The sequence below is a fragment of the Dipodomys spectabilis genome, unplaced genomic scaffold (genome assembly GCF_019054845.1).
Source record: "Dipodomys spectabilis isolate Male_0828 unplaced genomic scaffold, ASM1905484v1 ptg000564l, whole genome shotgun sequence".
Taxonomy (NCBI): Eukaryota; Metazoa; Chordata; class Mammalia; order Rodentia; family Heteromyidae; genus Dipodomys; species Dipodomys spectabilis.
In genome coordinates this window covers 472,609-491,459 of record NW_024871241.1, presented here as the reverse complement: position 1 = coordinate 491,459, position 18,851 = coordinate 472,609, and the positions used below count along the sequence as shown (strand labels likewise).

General features: G+C 40.1%; 1 protein-coding gene across 1 annotated transcript in view; it reads left to right on the top strand.

Annotated features, from left to right (window-relative positions):
* The window catches only part of Map3k15 (mitogen-activated protein kinase kinase kinase 15), a 109,991-nt gene that overhangs the window by 75,525 nt on the left and 15,615 nt on the right, over positions 1–18,851 (top strand). Inside the window, exons 12-18 of the mRNA XM_042670498.1 lie at positions 50–99; positions 668–763; positions 2,364–2,451; positions 5,635–5,768; positions 8,898–9,025; positions 9,442–9,572; positions 9,804–9,909. Of these exons, the coding sequence (XP_042526432.1) occupies positions 50–99; positions 668–763; positions 2,364–2,451; positions 5,635–5,768; positions 8,898–9,025; positions 9,442–9,572; positions 9,804–9,909 (733 nt within the window). The remainder of the gene's footprint in view (positions 1–49; positions 100–667; positions 764–2,363; positions 2,452–5,634; positions 5,769–8,897; positions 9,026–9,441; positions 9,573–9,803; positions 9,910–18,851) is intronic.

The window sequence follows — 18,851 nt, the reverse complement described above, 5'->3', positions numbered from 1 at the left end:
TTTTACTAAGAAAACTTCGACTACTGATCTCTGTCTTTGATACTTGCAGAAACAAATCCATGAATGGAATTTTACAGCTCCTTCTATTAAGGGAATAAGGTAAGAACACAAGGGAAGATATAATTTGTTTTAATATAAATAATAATAGTTTGTGCACTTCAATGTTTTCACTTAATCATAAGAGGTGTTATTCATATTTTCAACAAAACCTAAAATAAATTGCTTTCATTTGTTTTCTCCCTATCTGAAGTTCATTATGTGTGGTTAGTAAGAACTTCTTGGCTCATTATAATAGTACTTTTTTACTGAGCACTGGTGAGTTATGACTGTAATCCTAGATACTCAGAAGGCTGAGATCTGAGGATCACAGTTTGAAGCTAGCCCAAACAGAAAAACTCAGGAGATGCTCTTATCTCCAATTAATCACCAAAAAGCTGGAAGTGGAATCGTGAATCAGATGACAGAGTGCCAGCTTTGAGCCAAAAAGTTTAAGGACAGTATCCAGGCCCTGAGTTCAAAACTCAGTGCTGGTATACACACATTAAAAAAAGAGATTAATGAATTGATACTTTGTAAAATGATAGAAAATATGTTAATAGATTTTCTAAATGATTCAAATTGGTATTATAGTTTATACATATTCATATTATGTTTTGAAATTTTATAGCATATCCAAGTTTGATGAACGGTGTTGTTTTCTTTATGTCCATGATAATTCTGATGACTTTCAAATCTACTTTTCAACTGAAGATCAGTGTAGAAGGTGAGTTACAGCTGATTCAAATATTTGTAACATTTGAAATCTTAACTTACAGAAAAATTATTTGTATAGCTTTGGGATATGATCCTTTTTTTTTTTTTTTTGGTCGGTCATGAGGCCTGAACTCTGGGCTTGGACACTGTCCCTCAGCTCTTCAGCTCAGGGCTAGCACCCTACCACTTGAGCCACAGCGCCACTTCCAGCTTTTTCTGCTTATGTAGTGCTGAGGAATCGAACCCAGGGCCTCATGCATGCAAGGCAAGCATTCTACCACTGAGCTACCTTCCCAGCCCCTGGGATATGATCCTTATACCTCATAATCATTAAAAGTGTATAACAATATTTTTTAGTATACTGAGAGTTTTGCCACTATCGCCACAGTCTAATTTTGGAATTTTTTTTTTTGTCAGTCATTGGGCTTGAACTTAGGGCCTGGGTGCTGTCCTTGAGCTTTTTTGCTTAAAGCTCTACCACTTTGAGCCAAAGTGCCATTTTTGGTTTTCTGGTAGTTAATTGTAGAAAAGAGTCTCACAGAAATCCCTGCCTGTGCTGTCTTTGAACAGTGATCCTCAGAGCTCAATCTCCTGAATAGCTAGGATTACAGACATGAGGATTACAGCGCCTGGCTTTAATTTTGGAATATTTTAATTAACCCTAAATGAAACCTAGTATCCATTAGCATTGACTCCCTCATTTTCTCCCAATCTCCTCTCTCATGACACCAGCCCTATACAAACATCGGTCTACTTTCTATGAATTTGTCTATTTTGGACATTTCATATATATTGAATTATATAGTATGGGGTCTTTTGTGACTAGCTTCTACTTAGCATAGTGTTTTCAAGATTTACCTATAATGTAGTATGTATCAGTACTTCATTGCTTTTTGTGGCTAAATACTATTCCATCATGTAATTATGCCATTATTTGTTTATCTTTTCATCAGTTGGTAGTTTGGGATGCTTCTACTTTGGGACTATTATGAGTTTAGCTTCTATGTACATTTACAAGTAAGTATTTGTGAGGAAATATGCATGATTTTTTCTTCAAAATGCTAGGTCTTAAGGTAATTTTTGTTTAACTTTTTGTTTTGCTAGACTATTTATCATTGGCAGTGTATGAATTTTTCAGGTTTTCTACCTTCTTGCCAACACTTGTTATTGTCTGTCCTTTTGATTATAGCCATCTTAATAGATATGAGGTGAGATCTCATTGTGGTTTTTCCCCAAGTCAAAATTCAGAGCATATTGTCATGTGTTTGCCATTTATATATCTTCTGTGAAGAAATGTCTATTCAGATCCTTTCCCCAATGGAAAAAATAATTTTGAAAAACATTGAGAGGTTGAGGGAATTAGAATAGAAGAATTACTATAAGAGATGATTAGGAATCAATAGACCAGTCAGTTGGTGGAATATGGAATACTGTATAGAGAGGATTCAGGTGAGTATTGGTAAAGTACCATATCAAATCAAGGAATGGAGTGATTGTTCCATGTTATAAAGGTTTGGTTTAAGTACAATTTAATGAAATGAGGCTAAGTTAAAAGTCAAAAGCAAGAATCATCCTAACGGACACCATTTTTGTGATGTTAACTATCATAGGTTTTGCTCTTTGGTCAAAGAGATGTTAACCAATGGAACGGGCAGCTCTATGGAGCTGGAGGGAGAGGCGGATGGAGACACCTTAGAGGTGAGTCACAGAAGGCTCTGAAATGAAAAGTTCTTTGTCATTTTTTTTTAACTAAAGAAAATTTCCCAATTTTTATGTCTAAAATCTCTGTTGAGTATCTTTAAAACTACTTTTGAACTAGACAGCTGTCACCAGCCATTGCTCTCAGAGATTAAGTTCAGTGTGCCTCCATAGAAATAGCTTATGACCTTGGCTTCCTCTCAAAATATTTAACAAAAATTTGGCCATGGAACAGACTAAATTTTCCTTTTGTGTACCATATATGATAAAGTTTTTTTTCTAAGCTAATTAGCAGTATTTATGAGACTCTAAGAGAAATAATTAGCCAGCTGGATGCAGACTCTAGTTATATCTACTTTTATATCATATAGTAAATGTTAGCAAATTTTAAGTAATTCTTAGGAAAGTCAGATTGTCACTAGCTGTTTAGGACAACACAGTTGTTGTCCATAGTTACCAAACCACTTCATGAATATTTAAACATTGCATGATTTTTCACATTTGCCACTGTCAAGTTCTCTCATTGATTACAATTTAATGTGACTTTATTATACTTTTAAATGACATAGCAATAAATTTCTTGAGATTTCCTTTAGAAAACATCAAGGGATTAATTTTAATAATTGAAGGTACTAGAATCATTACCTTACAATCAAAATATGTTGTAGAAATGAACCATGAGATACACTTTGAAAGCGACAGAGAAAGGTATAAGATAAAAAAGTCCTTTATGAAGAAGGCTGATTGATAGTAATCAGACAATGATGGAGACACTTTAGTAATCTTAATATTCATGAGCATACCTTGAAGTAGATGGGAAAACACACACACACACACACACACACACACACACACACATACACACACACACACACACAGTGAGTTGGGTGTGTAAATTACTTTCTATAAGTAGACACAGTGAAGCATGAAAAACAACAGAAATATACATTAATCTCTTTCTGCTTTAAATAAGTGTTGCTCAATCTACAGTCACCTTTGTTTTATCATAAGGAAAAATCAATTCAAAAGCCACTACAGGCTATTCCTTCTTCCCTCCCTCCCTCCCTCCTTCCCTCCTTCCCTCCTTCCTTCCTTCCTTCCTTTCCTCCTTCCCTCCTTCCCTCCTTCCTTCCTTCCCTCCTTCCCTCCCTCCTTCCTTCCTTTCTTCCTTCCTTTTCTTCCTTCCTTCCTCCCTCCCTTCCTTCTTTCCTTCCTTTATTGCTTTCTTTCTTTCTTTTTCATGAAACATAGTCTTGTGATATAGCCCAGCCTGGCCTTGAAGTAATGATCTCTTGTGCCTCCGCTTTTTGAGTGCTGGGATTACAGCCAGATGTACTAGTAACAGCTTTTGATACTAGATTTGGGGAAAATAGCAATATTAATTGTAAATCCACATTGTTACAATCATGTGTTAGATCTGTATGACTAAAAAAAAGAGAAAGACTTCCTAGAATGTATCCACTATATTATCATAATTTTAACTCTTACTGGCCTGCATTTCTTTCCCGGGTTACTAAAAGAGGCTTGTTTCCTAACAAACTGATAAAGGACCATTCAGGAAGACACTCATTTGGGGTACTTAACATGTTTAGAAACAGTTTTAAATTGCAGAAATTAGATGGTAAAAACTCTCCAAAAGGTGAGCTAGACTACTGTATTGAATTCCATTTCATAAGATCACTCTATCAGTGCATGAACAACTGAGAATCATTATTAAATGAAAAATATATAACCTATTAATTGTAACTTTCTTGGCATTCAAATATGTTTATAATTTTTAATTACGAGATAACTTTTATACTTTTCTATATTTGTCACTATACAAGATTGTGTGTGTGTGTGTGTATGTGTGTGTGTGTGTGTGTGTGTGCGCGCGTGCATGTGCTGGTACTGGAACTCCAGACCTAGGCACTGTCCTTTAGTTGATTTTTTTCTTTCTCAAGGCTAGCTAGCACTCTATCACTTGAGCCACAGATCCATTTCTGACTTTTTGGTAATTAATTGGAGTCTCATGGACTTTCCTACCCAGTCTGACTGGTGATCCTCAAATCTCAGCCTCCTGAGTAGCTAGGATTACAGGCATGAGCCACTGGTGCCCAGCAAAACTTTATTAAATGTCTTTATGGGGGCTGGGAATGTGGCTCAGTGGTAGAGTGCTTGCCTAGCACACATGAAGCCCTGGGTTTGATTCCTCAGTACCACATAAACAGAAAAAGACAGAAGTGGCACTGTGGCTTAAGCGGTAGAGTGCTATCCTTGAGCAAAAAGAAGCTTAAGCACAGTGCCCAGTCTCTGAGTTCAAGCCCTAGGACTGGCAAAAAAAAATGTCTTTATGGAATGGCATCCAGGCCTAAGATATTGCTGTCAAAGGAGACCCGGTTAAGCTCTAGGGAGTGCTTGTGACATGACAGGGAGTTCTGGTTTTTATTCTTTTATTCTGAGGTGGACTGTTCTGAGACAGAATGGTTGGCAGGATCTCATCTTTGGGCTCCACAGTGCTCACATAGTCAGTCAGAGACTTCTTAGGATCAGTCTTAACATTTGGGTCCCAGGATAGCATGATTTTCACTTTGATATGCAGTATACCCTGTCTGAGTAGTACATAGCCCACAGTACTTTCAACATAGTAGTTAACACAGTCCCCACTGTGGATCATCAGACCATCCACAAACTTCATGGACTTAATCCTCTTGACTTAGAGTGTCCCAGAGACCACAACCTCACAGCCTTTAGCCCCATCCTCCATAATGAACTGCAACACACCATAGCAGGCCCTCATGTAGCAAGCCCTCCCAGGTTGTAATGCAGAGACTCTGCCTGGACAATGACACATAACGTCCTCTTGAGGACTTTTCAGCCTTCAAGGAAGACAAACCTCAACTACTGTAGTCAATTCCTGGATGTGCTGACCTTTCTCACTAACAACTATCTTGCCCTGGTAGCTAAGATAACAATTTCTGTCCTGGTGAGTATAGTTCAGACATCAATTCCAGACTAGCCATCTTCAGGCAGCACCCAAATTAAGAAATTCATTCAGATCAGTACATAATGCCAGCTCTCACCTTTGAAGGCACTTCCTAGTACTACTGTCCTAGTACTACTGCTTTCAAGGGTTTTTCAAGTACCAGTTGCACACTTTCTTATCCTGTTGTGTCTCGTTTTGTTTTTCTCCCCTTTCTATAGTATGAGTATGACCTTGATGCAAATGGAGAGAGGATTGTCTTGGGGAAAGGCACTCATGGGATTGTGTATGCAGGCCGAGATCTGAGCAATCAAGTGCGAATAGCCATCAAAGAAATCCCAGAGAAAATCATCAAGTGAGTTGGGAATGTCTTTCTTTCTTTCTTTTTTTATCGGCCGTGGGGCTTGAACTCTGGGCCTGGGCACTGTCCCTCAGCTCTTCAACTCAAGGCTAGTGCTCTACCACTTCAGCCACAGAGCCGCTTTCGGTTTTCTGGTGGTTCATTGGAGATAAGAGTCTCTTGGACTTTCCTGCCCAGGCTGGCTTTGAACCGCAATTCTCAGATCTCAGCCTCCTGAGTATCTAGGATTACAGGTGTGAGCCACTGGCGCTGGGTGGGAATGTCCTCTTTCAAATTCTGCATTTGGCAATCCAACACCTTATATCCCAGGTCCACTACTGAATATGCAGAGTGTTTAAATATTTAAACTACGCCCACAGAATTATATGGTGGCCTTACATTGTCACAAAACATTATAAAAATTCTGTTATAATGATGGGACTTTGGTTTTTTGTATCTTATAAATAGATTAATGAAAATAGAACAATTTCACAGAGATTTGTGGATTACAGAGGACTATATTACAAAATAAAACTATTTCTACCCATCAATTATGTTTGAAGTTTTACATTTTATTTGAGTTGTTTGCAAATATTTAAAAGTGTGATGAGCACCTTTGCTTTTCTTTAGTACTGAGAATCAAACATAGGGCTTCAAGCATGCTAGGTAAGTACTCTCCTACTGAGCCATACCCTAACCCTGGTCACATTATAACAACCGAAATGGTTATAATTTACTTGGATTGTCATTACAAAAATTAAATCTAGTTAAAGCTTCAGAATTTAGAAAACAAGATAAAAGATTGTGAATACAAAAAAAGGTCATAGTTTGCCAATACAGACTTTTTCTTTTTTAAAATATGCAGCTCTTCAACCTTTCCTGTGGATTTTGGGCTATTTTTCTAACCATCATTACTGTTCATTTATTTCTTCAACATTTTTAAACTTTATTAAGTGTTCACTTCTTGGAAAACTTATATTCCATCTAAATCTAAACAACAGTATATCAGTGTTTACTGTTGAATGTTTTCTGTAGAGAAACTACATATGCAGTTATGGCCATAGCATGAAAAATAATCATCCCTGGACTATAGGAATGGGAACCACAGCTATAGAGCTGCCTCCAGCACTGGGTACTGATGGATACATGCACACATGTCTCTAAGTGATATTACTGAGGGGGTAGGGATAGGTTACAGATGATTTCTACCAACTGTAAGGCCATTCATTTATACATTCATTCATCTGCAGTGGAAAAGCATATTGTGATTATGTAATCATAAGACAAGACCAGACATGAACTAGTCCATTTTCTTTATGTTATCAATATGAGAACCAAAACTGAAAAAAGATTAAATGAATTCTCTCAGGGGAATGCAGAACAAGACTAAGAGGCCAGGCTCTTGAGTTCATGATCTGCTTCCTATTCGTGTGATAGATAAGATGATGCAGTTGTCTAGATGTGGAAAATTTCTGGCTTGTACCTGTACTGCCTCCTTCATTTGATAACACTAGCAATTAAAAAATTGCCTGTAGCAGTTCCTGGGATTTTAGGACTAGAAGGACTTTAGATATCATTTTCCCCACGTTTAGACATCTTCCATCCAAGATTCTTGGCTGGTGCTAGGGACTGAAAGGTGACTAGGATATTGTTAAGATTCTAAGATGCTACCAGTGTGGCAGGGAACGAAGGTTCTGGGTATCTATGAGTCAAAGTGACAAGTGCCATAATAGAAGGGTACATCAAGGGTTTTTGGAGTGCAGAATTTTCCTGGGTGAGTTGCAGCAAGTCTGAGAAAATAAGCCATCTTTAAACTGGTTTGAGTGTTGAACGGGAATACACTTGACAGGGAAAATAAGGAGGCCTACCTGAGGAAAGAACAGAGTTGTTAAAAACAAAATACATTCAGAGAAGAACAAATCCCTTTCATGGCTTGAATGTAGGATATGGAGTAGTAGACAGCTCTTGAGGCAAAAATAAATAAAGATGGGGGAGAATTATATTCAATGCATAGCCTATGAAACTAGGTAAATTAAGAAGAGTAGGGTTGGACAGGATTGGAGAGAATGATAAAAGGGATGGTACTGGTAAGATGCATTGCACTCATAAATGGACATTTTGGCTGGTAATATTTTTGTACAAATACTTAAAGATAATAAAAATATAATATAAAATGTTGGATAAATTAAGAACTTTCCTTCGACCATAGATAATACCAATTAAATAATAGAAATGGTTATATTAGGATGCCATCTGGCCTGATTTAGAAGGATCTTTTGTGTCATGTGTGGTTTTTGTATAGAATTTATGGAAGTGGTATTGTGAAATGTGTCATTTTTGAAAAGGAAATAATCCTTAGGGATGGAGCATGAATTAACAGGTCCAGATACTGGGGGGGTGGCCATTTCATTAGCTCTAGATTGAGTCTAGGGGGTAAAACTAGAGGGCAATGGGGCACAGAAATTTTTTGAACACCCCCACTTCATGGAAGGTGGAGAAGAGGCATTGCTAAGAGAAGTAAAATCAGTTAGTGAGTTCAGGCCCTAACACTAGAGATAGTAGCAATAGAAGTCAGTCACTAATCCTTAGCTACACACCAGGTTCTCTACTGTGCCTGGAAACACAAGGTACTTTGGACCCCAGCATCTCTACATGGCTTGTATTATTACAGGTTAAATATTTCTTATCTGTAATGCCTTGGACTACAAGTGTACCAGATTTTGAATTGTTTTGCATATATTTAATTGTATTGGAGATGGGAGTCAAGTCTTAATAAAAATTCACTTTTGTTTCATATACATTTTATATACATAGACTGAAAATAATTTTATACAATACTTTGACGTGCCTGCATTTTGACTGAAACCCATCATCCAAAGTCAAGTGTGGAATTTCTACTTTTGGTGTCAGGTTTGGCACTCAAAAACTTTTGGAATTTGAAGCATGTTGAATTTTCAAATTAGGGATGAGCAGCTTGTCCCCTGGTTTTTAGATGGGCAGTTGAATAGGTTCATGAAAACCAAAACAGAAAGAATTTCTGGAAAATATAGCCAATAGGACGGTGGGTACTGGTAAGGTACTCTGAGGCTCTAGAGCCTCTAGGATTTAGCGGATGATTCCAGGTTTATTTTTTTCCCACAATAGGTACTCTCAGCCTCTACATGAAGAAATAGCCCTGCACAAGTACCTCAAGCACCGCAATATTGTCCAATACCTGGGCTCTGTTTCAGAGAATGGCTACATTAAGATATTTATGGAACAGGTACCTGGAGGTAAGTAGAATATTTGCTCTCTTCTACTCTCACATTCTGAAAATGACTCATAGAAGTAAAATGGACATCAAAATTGTCCTATCAGGCACCAGTGGCTTATGCCAGTATTCTAGCTACTCAGGCAGCTGGGGTCTGGGGATCATGGTTCAAAGCCAGTATATACAGGGAAGTCCATGTGACTCTTACCTCCAATTAACCACCAAAAAGTCAGATGTGGAGCTGTGACTCAAATGGTAAAGTATCAGCCTTGAGTGAAAAGGCTAAGAGACAGTGCCAAGGCCCTGAGTTCAAACCCCAGTATAGGCACAAACAAAGAAATTACCTTGCTTTAAACTTTGCTGAACTCTTAGAATTGAATCTTTGTCATACTGGTGAACTGTTTTCTTTGTTTGTTTTTTTACTGTGTCCCTTTTCAGGAAGCCTTTCTGCTCTCTTAAGATCCAAATGGGGACCCATGAAGGAGCCCACTATCAAATTTTATACCAAACAGATCCTAGAAGGCCTGAAGTACCTCCATGAAAACCAGATAGTGCACAGGGACATAAAGGTATTGGTATTTCTAAGCTACACGGGTGACATTTTTCTCATTAGTCACAAGAGCTGTCAATGCAATATGGGCTGAGCACCTTGTTCATAGAGGGAGATGGTTAACAAGACATCTTATCCTCAATGGCTAAGCCCCAACTTCCTTGAGACAGGTTTTCAAGGTTCCAAACTGCATGGGGTTAGTTTGCTTAAATCTGTCTTTTAAGTACTGGATACTGTTCTTTCTCCTCAGGGTGATAATGTTCTGGTAAACACCTATAGTGGAGTGGTGAAGATCTCTGATTTTGGGACCTCTAAACGCCTTGCAGGAGTGAACACATACACAGAGACCTTTATGGGTAAGCAGAGCAGAAGCAGGATGTGCAACAGCCCTGTTAAGGTTAAACTTCCTGCCCTAAGCTGCAGTCATTCAAAAGTTACTTAAAAGCAAATACAGCCAGGTGCCAGTGGTTCATGCCTCTCATCCTAGCTACACAGAAGCTGAGATCTGAGGATTGTGGTTTAAAGCCAACCTGTGCAAGAAATCTTTTCAAAATTGGAAATTCACCAAAAAGCTGGCAATGGAGTTGTGGATCAAGTGATAGAGCACTAGACTTGAGTAAAAAAAAAGCTCAGGGACAGTGCCTAGGTCCTGAGTTAAAGCCCCAGGACCAGCACCAAAAAGAAAGAGGGGGGGAGAGGGAGAGAGAGAGAGAGAAGGAGAGAGAGAGGAAAGAGAGAGAGAGGGGAAGGAAAGAGGGAAGGAAGGAAGGAAAGAAGGAAGGAAGGAAAAAAGGAAGGAAGGAAAGAAGGAAGGAGAACGAAAAAGATAAATGAAGAGGGGGAGGGAGTTGGGGAGTTAAGGAAGGAAGGAAGGAGATAAAGGAGAGAAAGAGAGAGAAAAGAAAGGAAGGAAGGAAGAAAAGATAAAAAGCAACTGCAGCCAAAATTTTAATCCTTGGAAAGAAGTACTGACTTTTTAATAGACAAAAGTTTATGGTCTCTTAAGGAGAAACATAAAGATTCCCAAGGTCTTGCTTGATAAGCTTATGTAATAGCTCATAAACGAGTAGCTCTGTAATAAGCTATAGAAAAGGCTTTTCTCTATTCCTTAAAATGACCAAGGGTATAGAGAGCTTGGGTCTTATTGATTGATTGATTGATTGTCAGTGGTGGGGCTTGTCCCTGAGCTTTTCTGCTCAAGGATAGCACTCTACCACTTTAATTCATAGCTCCACTTACAGTTTTCTGGTAGTTAATCGGAGATAAGAATCTCATGGAGTTTCCTGCCCAGGCTGGCTTCAAACCATGATCTTCATATCTCAGCCTCTTGAGTAACTAGGATTGCAGTTTGAGTCTTATTTTTTGGTGAATAATGTCTCAGGTTTGAAGAACTTTGCTTCACCAAGAGAGTTCTTGTGTGTCAACCATTGGGTACTCACTCCCCATCACAAGAGAATTTTAATTCACCAAAACTGCCTTTTTAGTTATAGGACAAAAGGAGGTTCATGTGTCTCAAAATAGGAAGATCCCAGGAATTCATTACACTGTCCCACAGAAAGAGTGTGCTGGATCTTCATTTTATCATTTCTGGTAGACAAATACATATACACATCTGTATATGTATATATGGAATTATATGGAGCACTGGTCCTTTTTTCTCTCAGCATTTTACAGCCCTAATTGAAAATGACTTATATCCATTCTCCTCTTTGGAAGCCACCAATTAGCTTGGCAATACATAGAAAAAGGGGCCTTGAGATGACAAGGAGTTATTTCAAAAACATAAAACCCCCAACAATTTATCTCATAATTAGCATCCCAGAGGAGGAAAAAAAATCACAAAGAAAACACATGTATAATTCATTATCACATATCATGTTTCCCAAGTAATTGGCTTGAAGAGTAATGTAATTGGCTTGTAAAGTAATGCAAGGGTGTTTGGGGGATAATAAAGAAGGGGTGTCTCATTTTGATTAAGAAATTCCCCTGCATATAATTACTCTTTTCAAAACAGAGCAGTTCTGGAGAGAAGTCTGAGCTGGTTGGTACAGAACTCTGGGTCAGGTGGATCTCATGGAACTTTGCTCCATACATTTTCTGAGACCATGTGTATTTTGAAAGGACAGCCAAGTGCTTCAGGCAACTGCTTGGCCTAGATCCTTCTTCTCCAGTGTGCCTATGAAGGACTTTTGCCATAGGCATGCTAAACTGACTAGAACAAGGTGGTTTTTTTGTGTGTGTAATTTTTACTTGTTTGTTTGCTGTGCTAGGGATAAACCCAGGGCCTTAAGCATGCTAACAGATGATCTCCCACTGAGCCACATTCCAGCCCTCTTGTTCTTTTTGTGGCAGTTTTAACAACTTTCTTGAGGTGTAACTTGCATGTCATAAAAGTAACCTACAACTCAGTAGTTTCTAATGAATTCACTGTATCATGCAGCCATTGGTACAACGCAGTTTTTGAACATTTCTGACACCCCCGAAAATCCCCATGCTACCATTACAGTCAATTCCTATTCCCACCCCGCCTCAGTCAACTATTAATCAACTTTCTAAGTGGGTAGATTTGTGTGTGCTTTGAGTATTACACACACGTGAATGCTACAATATGGCATGGGTGGTGTTTGGGGATTCTTTTGTGGTTTGGGTATTTTTTGCATCTAGTTTCTTTTCCTTAGTGTGATGTTTTCTTTTTTTTTCTTTTTTCTTTTTATCGTGAAAATACTGTACAGAGGGGTTACAATTACATGGGCAAGATAATGAGTACATTTGTTATCAAGCATTGTAGCCTCCTCCTTTGTTTCCCCTTTCCTATCCCTTTCCATCCTCCCCCTGTCCCCCAATCCTCCCCCCTCCCCTGCACCAAAGTTGTAAAGTTCGTTTTCAACATAGCGACTTGTACATCTCATTGTTGCAGTGGGTCCACCTGTATGCCTATTTCAATTATTTGTTTTTCCCCTTCCCCTCCTCAAATTATACCGACATCAAATACAGTGAAAGCAGGGGTTATACCATGGGGGAGGGACATATAAAGCAACAAAGAAATAATCTTATAAATGTGTTAGAAACAATCCCATGAAAGAAAAAAACATTTGAATACGTATCTCATGGTTTCCCTTATTTGCAATATCTAGTATATGTCTGAGTCAAGCAGAAAAGGTCAGATAAGTTGATGTTAGGGAAATGAACCCTTACTGTGATGTTTTCAAGGCTCATCCATACTATGGTATGTATCAGGCCTTGTTTCTCTTTAGCTGAGTAACCTAATATGGATAGTATACATGTGATTATTCACATAAGAATCTTTGTATGAGCCAGGCACTGGTGGTTTAAGCCTTGTAATGGTAACTACTTAGGAGGCTGAGATCTTAAGATCACTGCCATCGGGTCTGGGAAGGTAGCTCAGTGGTAGAGTGCTTGCCTTGCATGCATGAGGCCCTGGGTTCGATTCCTCAGCACCACATAAGCAAAAAGAAAAAAAGCCGGAAGTGGCGCTGTGGGTCAAGTGGTAGAGCGCTAGCCTTGAGCTGAAGAGCTGAGGGACAGCGCCCAGGCCCAGAGTTCAGGCCCCATGACCGGACCCAAAACAAACAAACAAACAAAAAGATCACTGCCAGCCCAGGCAGGAAAGTCTGTGAAACTCTTAGCTTTAATAAACTACCAAAAAGCTAGAAGTAGAGTTGTGGCACAAGTGGTAGAACACCAGCCTTGAGTGAAAAAAAAATCTAAGGGACAGCACATTGGCTTTGAGTTCAAGCCCCAGGACCAGCACACACACAAAAGCTTACCTTTGTGTGGTCATATGTTTCATCTATCTCATATAGACCGCTGATATTAGAACTTAGAACAGGAACTCTTGTCTGAATTATGATTATAAACATCCTTCAAGGAGTGGTTCAAAGCCTGACTTAACCAGTTGCTTGCCATATAAGTTATCCTCTATGTGTCTCTATTTTTTTCATAAGTGAAGTAGAAATACTCATAGTTCCTACAGCATAGGGTTTTTAAGGATTAAATAGGTTAATACAAAATGCTTTGTTACCTGGATCCTAAAATTGAAGCATTTGCTAATCATATAAATATAATAAATATGAATGGGCACTTATATATCACAGGTTATTGAAGCCAGAGGGAATCTTTGAAAGAATTGGGTTTCCACGTGCCACTAACTAGTTGAATCTGTGAGACTCAAAAAATGTCATCATAACAGCCAATATATTTGTCTCCTACTGCCTCTGTACATCCTACCCAGAACAATAGGCCTCTCCCAGCTGCCCCTAAATGACAAAGAGAGTCATAATGGCATTTCAAGGGGTTAGTATGCCATGATCCCTGAGAAGGTCTAGTTTCCCTTCCCTCATCTCTTTTCCTACTCACCAACTGCTGGAAGGTGAGGACAGGAGTCTGACAAGTTGTCTCTTGACGAGTATTCTTTGTTGGTTGTTTTTTCCATTGTTACTGGTCATGGGGCTTGAACTCAGGGCCTGGGCACTGCCCCTGAGTTCTTTTGCTTAAGCCTATCCCTCTACCACTTTGAGCCACTCAGCTCCACTTCTGGTTTTCAGGTGGTTTATTGGAGATAAGAGTCTCACAGATTTTCCTTCCCATGCTGGCTTTGAACCATAATTCTCAGATCTTAGCCTCCTGATAGCTAGAGGTGAGCCACCAGCCCCCAGCATTTGACTAGCACTCTTGTAAGCTGGTTTTATGTGCTCTGCACCTAGCTGGTCTTTCTTGTTAACAACTCTTGCTAGATGCATGCTGCCTGGGATGGTTCTTTGATTATTTGAATTACTTGGGTTGTGTTCTCTCTCTCTCTCTCTCTCTCTCTCTCTCTCTCTCTCGACTGTATACTGAGTGGATGGTTAGCCTGTGAATGCAATAGTGAATTAAATGGTATGCCTAGGCTTCCATCATTGTTCTTTACCTACAATTACATGTGAAGAAGCTTTGGAAACTTTCTTTTTGTCAGTCATGGGACTTGAACTCTGGGCCTGGGCACTATCCCTCGGCTCTTCAGCTCAAGGCAAGTGCTCTACCACTTGAGCCACAGCACCACTTCCGGTTTTCTGGTGGTTAATTGGAGATAAGGGTCTCATGGATTTTCCTTCCTGGGCTGGCTTTGAACCATGATCCTTAGATCTCAGCCTCCTGAGTAGCTAAGATTACAGGCATGAGCCACCAGCACCCTGCTGGAGACTCCTATTTCAACTAATCTTATTGAGGCACACTTTTCTTCAACACATTCTTGATCTATGACATTGATGGGTCCTGTTATGGTGTGTAGTCCAGTGATTCCTCTGGTTTCTTAAAATCTGTTTCCGGTGGATTCCTCTACTCAGTATCATACAGCTGTGAAAGTCAGATGGACAATACATGGAGATATTGTATAAGCCATTAAGTGCTAACCAAAAGTCAGGTAAGGGGTTGGGGGGGTCAGTCTCCAGGATAGTCCCTACCTGCTGGTAATTTTTCCATTGTATAATCCCCACCTTTGAATGTGGACTAGACTTGGTGACTTTCTAGTGACTGTAATAAGTGGAAGTGATGGTATGTTGCCTAGAAACTTGGTCATAAAAAGCAAAGCAGAGAGCATCCCTTTTTCTCTCCCAGATCATTTTAGCTAAGGGAAGCTATGTCTTGGACATCGCTGTGGAAGTTTCCATGTGACAAGAAACTAAAGCCTACTGCTGATCCCAACCCAAATAAGTGAGCTTGGAAGCTCATGAAAGAGCCCCAGTCTAGCTTTCAGGTGAGGCAGCCCTGGACCTTGCAGGAAAACTGGCTACTTATGGATTCTCACTCTTAGACACTGTGTGAGATTATAATAACTTTTTTATCCAGCACATGCTAGCCAAGCCCTCTACTTCCTTTTAAGCTGATAAATTTGATAACAATTTGTTATACAGTTGTAACTAACATGGGTGTCATCTCTATGTCCTTGTTTTTAAAGCAATACTTGCTATGACCCCACAGAAAGAAAACCTCCAAATTTATCATTAAGAAGACTAAATAGGCACCAACTATGAGACAAATGATCAAGATCTATTAGCCATTGCTGTTTGGCCTAGTTTTATTTTCTACTGCTGGATGATGCAAATTTATTCTTTTGTTCTTTTTTCTTTTCTTTTCTTTCTTTCTTTCTTTTTTTTTTTGTTGGTCATGGGGCTTGAACGCTGGGCCTGAGTGCTGTCCATGAGCTCTTCAACTCAAGGTGAGCGCTCTACCACTTGAGCCACAGCGCCACTTCCTATTCTTTTGTTCTTTTAAGAACTTTTTGTAATCATATTGATTTGAGTCTAGGCAGGAAAGCAGAAAATCACTGTCCCCCCCCCCCCCTCATTATTTTTACAGAGTTTGGCAGAAAGAACACTTTTTCTGAATACTGAACCTGAAAATACAGAAAGGAGATATTGAGGTATCAGGAAGCAGAATTAGAATGTTGAGGAGGTGTTATCACCAAACTAGAGCAAGAATCTCTCTGAAAGGAAAGGTGAAACTGGCTCTGGGAGTGTACAGTCTTAGCTATTCAAGAGGCTGAGATCTGAGGATCACAGTTCAAAGTCAGCTCAGGCAGGAAAGTCTGTGACACTCTTTTTTTTTATTTTTATTTTTTTGGGTCTGGTCGTGGGGCCTGAACTCTGGGCCTGGGCGCTGTCCTCAGCTCTTCAGCTCAAGGCTAGCGCTCTACCACTTGAGCCACAGTGCCACTTCCGGCTTTTTTTCTTTTTGCTTATGTGGTGCTGGGGAATCGAACCCAGGGCCTCATGCATGCAAGGCAAGTGCTCTACCACTGAGCCACCTTCCCAGCCCCTCTGTGACACTCTTATCTCCAATTAAGCAACAAGTGGAGCTGTGGCTCAAGTGGTAGAGTGGTAGCCTTGAACAGAAAAGCTCAGGGACAGCGCCCAGGTCCTGAGTTCAATCCCAAGACACTCTCTCTCTCTCTCTCTCTCTCTCTCTCTCACACACACACACACACACACACACACACACACACACACACACACACACACACACACACACACACACACACACACACACACACACACACACACACACACACACACACACACACACACACACACACACACACACACACACACACACACACACACACACACACACACACACACACACACACACACACACACACACACGAAATCACCCCTTAAGATTGGAGCCAGATGAGGGTCCTGAGAATAACTGGCGCATAGGAACAGCAAGTTCCTCCCTGTCCTCAAGGATCTCTCTAGTGCCCCCTAGTTAGAGAGCCAAACAGTTGCAGGTGAAGCAGAAGTTCCAAACCCAGCATCACAGAATAGTGCTGGGAGATGATAGCTTAAATAAACAGCTCAATTAATTAATTAATTATGGAAATAATTATGGAACTCAATTAATTATGAAAGCACATTCCCTTGCCAATGCCACTCCCTCTGTTATTCACAGCAGCAACAACCTGTAGGAGATATTGTGTCACCAGAAGTTCCCTTCCTGGGGCTCTGGGATTTCCTCACACTGCATCAATTGCAAGTGCATGCACATCTACCTTGCCCAATTTTGTGACCAACTGAAACACTTCCCCATCAGGCTTTCAGCTCTGAAACCAAAGCCATCATTTGTGTCCCACTGATCTGTTGTGTTTACTAATACAAGCCAATTAATGTTTAACCTTGAATCGGTTGGCATTAAATACAATTACACATTAAAATAATTTAAATTTCCCTTCTTTGATTTCAGTAGCCACACTTCAATAGCTCTGTGGTTGATTTAGTGGACTCTTTTGGACTATATTGGACTCCACATTTCCATTACAACAGAGCATTCTATTGGTCACAGCTGTCCTGAGGTCTTTAAAATGATCATAGAAATGCAAAATGCTCTTTGAGAGAAGGAATGAAGAGGAGAAGAGGGGGAATATGCAGCCATGAATCTAGTGTATATCCTACAAACTTAAGAAGAGTGAGAGAAGGGGTGGGTAGGGGAGGATTGGGTGAGAATGTTGAAAGGAGTGACATTGATCAAAATATATTGTATTCATAACCTGCTTTCTTAAATCACAAGTACTTTGTACAACTACCTAAAGATAAGACAAAGGAAATTATCTTCAATGAAAAAAAACCTGAAGAACTTTTTGTTTTCTTTGGTGAAAACTCAGGAAACCAAGCTGGGCTTGGGTGGTTCACGCCTGTAATCCTAGCTACTCAGGAGGCTGAGATCTGAAGATCAAGGTTTGAAGCCAGCCTGGCAGACAAATCCATAAAACTCTTATTTCTAATTAACCAGCAAAAAGCTGGAAGTGCAGCTGTGACTCAAGTGATAGAGCACTAGCCTTGAGTGGAAAGGCTAAGGGAGAAAGAGCACAAAGCCCTGAGTTCAAAACAACAACAACAAGACCCAAAAAAAGAACTCAGGAAAGCTTTCGTTGTATGCTATTGAAACAGACCCTTTGATTTCCCTGGATAGCAGTGTTGGATTCATGCTTTGGCTAAGGTCATCTTTGAGTTTACTGTCTTACTCTCAGCCACTTTCCCAGCCCAAAACATCTGCGTCCATCATCTTCATTTTTCTCCTTTTCTCCATTTCTCATGCCTCATTTCGAGGAATATGAAAGATTTTGCTCCTAGATCCAGAGATTGCCCTCTCTTACACCCTCCCCTTCAAGTCTTTCCCTTTAATAATCTCTCCTGATGCCATACTGGTTACCACCTTCCAGGTGGCAGCCTCTGGTGGTTCGTGACCCACAGGACAAAGTGCAAAGCCAGAGCCTTCAGAGCACACAGCATGCCCTTTGGGCTGTACCCTTGACACCCTAGTTAATTCTTCCTGTACCCTGACCCAGGTAAAAATGATCACTCACTGGACTCTGTCTATGCTTCATACTGGTATGCTTTGCTCAGGCTCCTCCCTCCACCTAGATGTCCTTCCATCTCTTTTTCCACACCTTTAACTTTCACAGCAAAAAGCGACTTCACTGACAGTACCAGCCACTGCTCCTTTGACTCATATTCATGGCAAGCTCTTACTTTCCCCAGGTTGCTCCCAACCCATGTACCTACAAGAGTACTAGAACCAGTGTGAAACCATTTCCTCCAGGAGGCAAATTTTGGCCAGGGATTCTCAGAACAGTGCCATTTGAGCTGCTTCGTACCCAGTTATTTCCCTCCCCTTTCCCAGAGGTTACATCTACGTCACACCCTAACATTCTCCACGCCCCCTTCTCCTTTATCTTTCATAGAGTCTTCTTCCAAGTATATCCCTTGTACATCCAGTCTTGTCTTAGTGTGTACCCTCTCAG